Consider the following 8,619-nt stretch of genomic DNA (forward strand, 5'->3'; position numbering starts at 1 on the left):
GGTTGCGGCTCGAATCAAGTTCAAGACACTGATGCTTGCATATAGAACAGCTACAGGCTCAGCACCCGCCTACTTCCACTCACTACTACGAATTTACATCCCTTTCAGAAGTCTGAGATCCGCTAGTGAGCGACGCCTCGTGGTGCCATCACAGAGAGGCTCAAAATCACTTTCCAGAACATTCTCGTTCACCACTCCTGGCTGGTGGAACGATCTTCCCACCCCTATCCGGAATGCTGAATCCCTGACAATTTTCAAGCGACAGCTGAAAACTCATCTCTTTCGAAGCTACTTGACTTCATCATAAAAAATTTTTTTTTTTTATTCTTTATTTATTCCTTCTCTTTCTAGCTTGTACTTATTTGAACAATGTCTAAGAACTTGGTATTACAACCACTTCTTGTGTCTGTTTGCCTCTTTAAGAAGAATCACTTTATGTATCCCCCAATTGTAAGTCGCTTTGGATAAAAGCGTCTGCTAAATGACTAAATGTAAATGTAAATGTAAAGCATACTTAAAAGTATACTTTTATATACTAGAAAGTGGGCCAATTTAGTCCCAAGGAGTATTGAAATAGTACACTTACAAGTATACTACTAGTACACTGATATCTGTATACTTACTACATAAAGTATACTAAAAATATACTTAAGTATACTTACTAAAATAAACTTGAAGTATACTACTCTTTGGTAAGGGATAACTGGACCTTCCAGCGAAAACACTCAATTTGTCAATTTTTGGCCTTTTCAGTTCAATCATGGTCGCGTTGCACTAATTAATTTCCTCTTTTAAGTTCAATAGCCACATTTCACTAATGAGTTTCCTTGTTTTAGTTAAATCATTGCCACATTTTACTAATTTGTTCCTTCGTTTTGCATTAATCACTTCCCTCAATTTAGTTCAATCGACATGTTGAACTGATTTGTTCACTTATTTTTGTTAAATTGTGGCCATGTTGCACTAATTAGTTCCCTTAGTTTTAGTTAAATCATGGCCACACTGCACAAATTCTCTCCCTCGTTTTAGTTAAATTGTGACCATATTGCACTAATAAGTTCCCTTAGTTTTAGTTCAATTGTGGCCATCTTGCACCAATATGTTCTCTTGTTTTAGTTCAAATTTTACTAATTTGTTCCTTCATTTTGGTTAAATTGTGGCCACTTTAGACTAACTCTCTCAGGCCATTTCCACACGTACACGGGTATTTTTTCCTAGTTTTTCCTTCTTCCATTAAAAAAAAAATCTCCGTCCACATGAAAACGCAAAAGCATGCTATGAAACACTGTCAAGAGCATGCCAAACCAACAGGTGGCGATATAATCTCAACCGTAAAGCCATGTTGGCCAATCAGAAGCCTGAAAAAGTTTCCAGTAGGCGGAGATAACAGCGCAGGCTCCGACGTCACAAGCCAAAATCTCCGGTTTCGCTGTCTACACGATAACACTGCAACCAGAGTTTTTGAAAATCTTCACCCTGGCAGGAGTTTTCAAAAATGTTCGGTTTCAGTGACATTTTATATTTAAAGTTAAGCAAAATCAAGGAGTTTATAAGACTGGTTTATTCATTCTTTATACTGTAGACATGTAGAACATATCCGCGTTTGTGCATCAATGTCTGTAATGTGTGCTGTAGGTGCGAAACTTTTAGGAATCTTATCCAAGCTGTAGGCTTGCCAATATCACTCAGTCAGTCGTATCTGAGGATCCGCGAATGAAACTGTGACCACAAACTCCATTAACTTAAGTGAATTATATGGCAATAATCAGCAATATGCTTTCATACAAATAACTTTATTTTTGAATGTTTCAATATGCGTTGACACAAATTACTTATTTGAATTTTTCATTGATACAACATGGCACTGAGTTGTTAGAAAAGAAATGGGAAGAGACGTTATTGCTTGATGACGTCAGGAACCGATGAATCTGCTTTTTGAACCTGCTCAACGAGTCGATCTGTTCGAAAATAACCAGTTCGCGGAAATGAATCGGACTTTGCATCACTACCGCAAAGTACCATTTTGTTATCTTCTTTTGTGCTTCAGAAAAAAACACAGCGGTCATAAACTACAAGGTGACATGAAAGTAGATGATCCAAATGCACTAGTTTATTGAAGGGATAATCCACAAACATTATCCAAAGGCAGGCAAAGGTCATACACACACAACCAATCAAAACCCATCAGTTCGCGGAAATGAATCGGAATTTTCATCACTACCGCAAAGCACCATTTTGTTATCTTCTTTTGTGCTTCAGAAAAAAACACAGCGGTCATAAACTACACGGTGACATGAAAGTAGATGATCCAAATGCACTAGTTTATTGAAGGGATAATCCACAAACATTATCCAAAGGCAGGCAAAGGTCATACACACACAACCAATCAAAACCCATGAGGCAAACAGAGTAACCCAGAAAACAGGCAGAATAACAATACCAGGAGCAAAGACACAGGAGAACCAGGACACAAGGCTTAGAATTGCAGTAATGACACTTTCAAGACCTGAGAATGAATGACAAACAGGCTTATATAGGGTGAGCTAACCATGCTAATGAGACACAGGTGCAAACAATGAGTGCTGATGAGACCGGGCAGAGGATTATGGGGCATGAAGAGCTGCTGAAACAGTTCTACTCCGCCATCATTGAATCTGTCCTCTGCACTTCAATAACTGTCTGGTTCAGCTCAGCTACCAAATCTGACCTCAGAAGACTACAGAGGGTAGTCCGGACTGCTGAGCGAATCATTGGTACAATCCTCCCTTCTCTCCAAGAACTGTACTTATCCAGAGTGAGCAAAAGGGCTGGCAGAATCACTCTGGACCCTTCACATCCAGCACACTCCCTCTTTGAATTGTTGCCATCTGGTCGACGCTACAGAGCTCTGAGCACCAGAACGACCAGACACAGGAACGGTTTCTTCCCTCAGGCCATCCATCTCATGAACACTTGACAATAACCGTGGAACACACACTATGTATTCACTCATACACTTATTTATCTAACACTCATACTCAGCCTACACCTCAAATTTGCACATAATATACAGTACCTGTACATAAAAAAAACAACAACAACAACTGTCTATTGTCATATACCTGCACACACAATTGTCAATTTATATATTTTTATTCCTTATTTACTTGTTCTATTTTTATTTTTATTATCTGTGTTTTTTGTTCTGTCACTGTCATTCTGTTACACTGTGGAAGCTTCTGTCACGAAAACAAATTCCTCGTATGTGTAAACATACCTGGCAATAAAGCTCATTCTGATTCTGATTCTGATTCTGAAGTCCTTGATAGAATGGCAAAAGTTTGGGATAGAGTGCCCTCCAGCAGGTGATCGTGACAACTGCAATGTGCTGCAGAAAGAGTAAGGCTAGTACAGTATGGTAATATGCTATTCTGAACATAGCCAAGAATTAGACTACATACAAGGAAAGACACAATGGAAGTAGGGGAAAAAAGAAAGTAAGAGAGAGAGAGGGGAAGCGAGAGACAGAGAGTGAGGAAAATAGGTCATGGTTTGGGGGGGGTTATATATTTAGCGAGACCTTCCTCCATCACTGACACCTATTTTTTATTCACTTTGGTTCTATTTTCACAAGCAACTGTTACATTTTCAGAACTCTTAGTACTAATATCACAACAGATCATCATGGACATTTTTGCAAACATTTCAGCATATTTTCAATTGTCTTACAATACACACAATCACAAAGTATATTTTTCACTACACAAAACAAGTGTTTCATCTACAGTATATAAATGTTTAATTCACAGTAACTGCCTTTCATAAAACTCTTAATATCAGACTTTTAATTTGTCTTCTCATTCAGTTTAATACATTTGTCTAGTATTTCATCTAACTCATTTTAATGGTTAATCAGTGAATCGTTTGGTGCATCTATAGATATGTATAAATATAGATTCAGTAGATACAGTTTCTATAGAACTTGTTTGATATTTTTTATTCACTTTGGTTCTATTTTCACAAGCAACTGTTAAATTTTCAGAACTCTTAGTACTAATATCACAACAGATCATCAAAAGTGGACATTTTTGCAAACATTTCAGCATATTTTCAATTGTCTTAGTACAATACACACAATCACAAAGTATATTTTTAACTACACAAAACAAGTGTTTCATCTACAGTATATAAATGTTTAAGTCACAGTAACTGCCTTTCATAAAACTCTTCATATCAGACTTTTCATTTGTCTTCTCATTCAGTTTAATACATTTGTCTAGTATTTAATCTAACTCATTTTAATGGTTAATCAGTGAATCGTTTGGTGCATCTATAGATATGTATAAATATAGATTCAGTAGATACAGTTTCTATAGAACTTGTTTGCAATTTAGGGATAACCAAATGTAATGAATTATTTTTTCACTATAAGTAATTTATCTTAGATGATAACCACTATTTTATAAGTGTGTGTGTGTACCTACTTAACCATATTTTGGGGACAAATTCAAATATTTTGTCTGGGCAAAACCAGACAAAATCACCCAAAACCTCTCTTTGAGGACGTCTTATATGTAAAACTGTGTGTTTTGCCATTTGTGAACATACTGCAGGATACAAGGGAGAGGAACTGATCAGAGATGTGTCAGAAGAAGGGAGACAGATGGCATTAAATACAGCATTTTACATTACATTATGCCACATGACACTGTATGTAGAGGAATATACCATGGTAAAGTCTGCACACATAACTCACCTTCCATCTGAAAAGTTCAGTTACAGTATAGATTCAGTCATATGGCACAGTGAGGACATTTACTGCATTGACAGTAAACTCTTTTCTAGCACAAAACCTTATGGCCACGTCATACCTCCATACACCTTTTGATAAATAATTTTACAAACATGATGGATTTTATTTGAGTTATGCAAGTTAGGTAACGTAAGTGTATTTTCTAACGTGACAATTATTGCCTGTATTACTGTAATTATTTCAGCAAAAAAGGTGGTTTGAAACGTGTATCTTGCATTGTTTGCTCTTGAATGAACTGATTGTTAAAAGTACTAAATTGAAAGAAAATCATACTGTTGTGTTTTGGTGATTAAATCAAATGTTCTCAATATATATTACAATAATCTTATATTTTGAAACATTGATTATGCTGATGGAAAACTGTAAATATATGATTTATAATATAAAATGTATAATTGTAATGAAAGCATGCGATCAGTTTTTAAATAATGACTAGCGATGTTACAATTGTGATCAGTTTTTATTTTTGTACTAAGAGTTTTGAAAATATACACCTTGTGAAAATAGCACCAAAGCAAATAAAAACAAAACCTGTAATGCCTTTTATGACTGCCTATTTATCTTTACATTTGCATAAGTAACTTTGAATTAATCTAATTACTGTACACATGCTCTTTATTTGCTTTATGCATAAGAACTTCAGTTTCTGGATTAATAAATCCTGATTTGTTCCTCACTTTTAACATAGGATCCATGGAACTTAGGATCATTTTTTTTGGCAAGCACTTTTTTTTCTTTTCTTTTTTTTATAAATGAGTAGTAAATTTAATTTGAATAAAATGTAAATTTCAAGGTAATCTGAATAAAATATCTCTGATAGCATTCAACTGTACACAAATTTTTTAAAATTCTGACATGAATGTAGCATTATTGTGAATGATTTATCAGTGCATTCTATTCTAAAGAAAACAATAATCAGCAAAATGTTAAAATGTAGGAATTTATTTATTTAAATTTTTTTTTTCCTCTCAATTTATGTATGCCTTGTGGCCGGGTGATCCAATTAAATCAAGTCCTTAATTATTTACTACTGTTTGTTTCTGTCATTTTGAAAGTTATATTTTTTGTTTGTTGTTTTAAATGTGTCATTTTGTTTTTAAGAACCGAATGGCAGATCACGGTGGTACAATAACGTTAATCTCAGATTGTTTCAGAAATAATTTTTCTTTTTCACTCATCAAACGAAGGACTTTGAAACACTCACGTAACGTCTCCTGCGTAGTGTCGGATACGGAAATCTCTATTGAACTCCATGGTCTTGTCGGCAGGACAGAGCTGAGAGAAAAGAAAAAAAAAAACGTCTGAGTTTCAGCAGTGATGACTTCAACGGGTATCAGACTGAACATTTTTGTTTCTGTGTGCATGTAATGTGAAAGAATACTGCCTCCTTCTGACCCTACTGCTAAACTGAAGTCAGCCCACTACAAGTCTGGTCAAAAGAAGTTGCAGTTTTGTTCCATAATTCATGGCAGGCCTAAAAATGTCCGCTTATGTGATCGGAGGATTGCTGAGGCAAGAAGGAATGGTTTCTCTTCTGAGTGCTTACTTTCCGGGAGGTGTAGTGAGGGTGCTGGCCCAGCTTTTTGTTCATGCTGTCCAGGCAGACAGTATCTGTGACTTTCCCTGCAGTGAGACAGGCTTCATCCAGGATGGAGATGATCCCCTTATGAGGCTGCTCCACTAAATCCACTATGATCTGATTGTTAAAGTATTCGATCTAAAAGAAAGAGAAGTCCAATTTAGAGAAAAGGTGCATGGATTTTTATTTCAGGTTCAGTATGGATTATTTTTGTGTATTATGCTCACATGTTGCCATGTGATACCCTCTCTCTGGTACTCGTCTTGCTCCTGCCGTAGAATAAGCTCAATGAAGAGCTGCTGTAGCTTCTCGTTGCAGTAGTTAATGCAAAACTGCTCAAAGCTGCAGACATGAAATGGGTAAGAAAGAACCAACCACTAAAACCAGTCAAAAAAAGTCCCATGTATTTGAAGACTTATTAATGCCAAACAATTACTACTCAATTCATAAATGACACTGACCTGTTGTTGTCAAAGATCTCAAAGCCATAGATGTCCAGTACACCTATAACAGTGTTTTTGCCATGCAGGGCGGGATTGTAGTCCTTCACTTCAATCACACTATTGATACGACCCACTATCCACGCAAATAATCTCTCATATAAAGCCTAAAAATGAAAGCCGTGCCTTAATGAAAACAACTAAACATCTCATATGAACATATAATACAGCAAAGACATATTTAAAGTGGTCATACCAACATTTATCATTTAATTTCTTCCCTTAAGTTCACTTTGCACCAAAAAACTGTTCGAAATTGTACATTTTCCACACTCCCCCGACACCTAACTGACATTATTGATGTAATGTGGGTGTTTGTGTAAATGTATTCATCCCTTTGATATCACAAAGTTTCCTAATGAGCTGTTTCTGCAGTATATAGTCTTTCAAATGAAGAGCGGCTTACATATCACATTGAACTGGTATATTTTAAAGGATGAAAGAAAATTAGATGTTCCCTTCCATGGGAACTTCGAACTGCGTCCTCCAGGGGTCGCTATGGGGAATGCCTCATCGTGACCCGTGTCTGAAGGAGACATTGAAAAAAAATACCAACTTGTTGGCCGGCGACAGCCATGACGTCACTACCGGTGCGACTATAGTATAAATAGGCGCCGGGAGCTACACATCATTCTCTTCTTCGTCTTCACTGACTGTTTTGTTTGAAGCATGCATTTCTGTGGTAAGAGCCATCTCTATTTATCTCATTATGGCGAGCACTAGCAAAGCATTTAAGGATGTGTGCATCCATGTTGACGTTGTTTAACATCTGATGACACACACGATCTATGCGTTGTTTTGTTTGGGCAAAGAGCACGCACGCAATGTCTCCGAGGGGGCAATCGGCGTGCACTGCGAGCGTTTTTTCCAAGGAAAAAAGCTCCGCTCTCGTTTGTCTCTCTTTTCGAGGAAAGAGGGGCAGCCATCTGCTTCCCGCGATCCAGGACCCGCCGCTGCTGAGGCACGGAACAGAGTGATACCTCAGTATCTACTAATTTCCTTCGTGGGTCTTACATCCGCCCTTATCTTCACCTTCCTAAATTCCCCTGTAACCACCATCTCTCCACCTGACCGAGGTTAGGTGGGAAATTTCCTGCATTATAGTCTCCTATACTGGACCTATTAGGTTTGGTTGGTTCTATGGCTTCATAGTGACCATCTTACTGATGGTCCGGTCTAGAGGCTTCTCCGGACAGAGCTCCGACGCGGGAACCATGGTGGGTGAGTATGATCCATGTCTAATATATGTATATATGAATATATATGTGTATCTAATGAGACTGGTGGCTGTGTGTAAAGTAAACCCTTCTGCTAGTTTCTTTGCAGTGTTTCCCGGGACCTGTGTGTTTCTGTCCCTTTCTAGGGTAGGTCCTCGATGGGCACCCCCTCTGCTGGGTTCAGAAACCGGGTGCTCGACTTGCAGTGCTTATTTCACTCATCGATATATGTCCAGACGGTAAGTAAGCCGGTTTTCGGCTTCATACTTTCTGGATCATGCAGCCATAACACAGGCTTCTGCGGGAGCCTTCGTGATCATCAGGCCCCCGGCGCGTCACTGCAAAAATTCCTGGACGTCCGGGCTGGGGTTACGCTTTCATGCTACCCTGACTGGTCTACCGTATCTGGGTTGCCCTGAGGGGTTTCCCAATCACCAGGATATCCCCTCTTGCTGAGGCATCGAGCGGGAGGCATAGGTGGCATTACGAGAACCTTCCTGTGTAAATGCTGTCTCGAGCAGTGCTCCCCTC

The 8,619-nt window shown here is 38.1% G+C and overlaps 1 protein-coding gene across 1 annotated transcript in view; it reads right to left on the minus strand.

Moving 5' to 3' along the window:
- Positions 1–8,619, minus strand: part of LOC107571466 (unconventional myosin-Ig-like) — a 37,062-nt gene that overhangs the window by 19,588 nt on the left and 8,855 nt on the right. Inside the window, exons 9-12 of the mRNA XM_016257791.1 lie at positions 6,833–6,978; positions 6,599–6,713; positions 6,339–6,509; positions 5,997–6,067 (exon numbers count right to left, since the gene is read on the minus strand). Coding sequence (XP_016113277.1) covers positions 5,997–6,067; positions 6,339–6,509; positions 6,599–6,713; positions 6,833–6,978 — 503 coding nt within the window. The remainder of the gene's footprint in view (positions 1–5,996; positions 6,068–6,338; positions 6,510–6,598; positions 6,714–6,832; positions 6,979–8,619) is intronic.

Source organism: Sinocyclocheilus grahami, unplaced genomic scaffold (assembly GCF_001515645.1).
Source record: "Sinocyclocheilus grahami isolate Dianchi unplaced genomic scaffold, SAMN03320097.WGS_v1.1 scaffold1597.1, whole genome shotgun sequence".
NCBI lineage: Eukaryota > Metazoa > Chordata > Actinopteri > Cypriniformes > Cyprinidae > Sinocyclocheilus > Sinocyclocheilus grahami.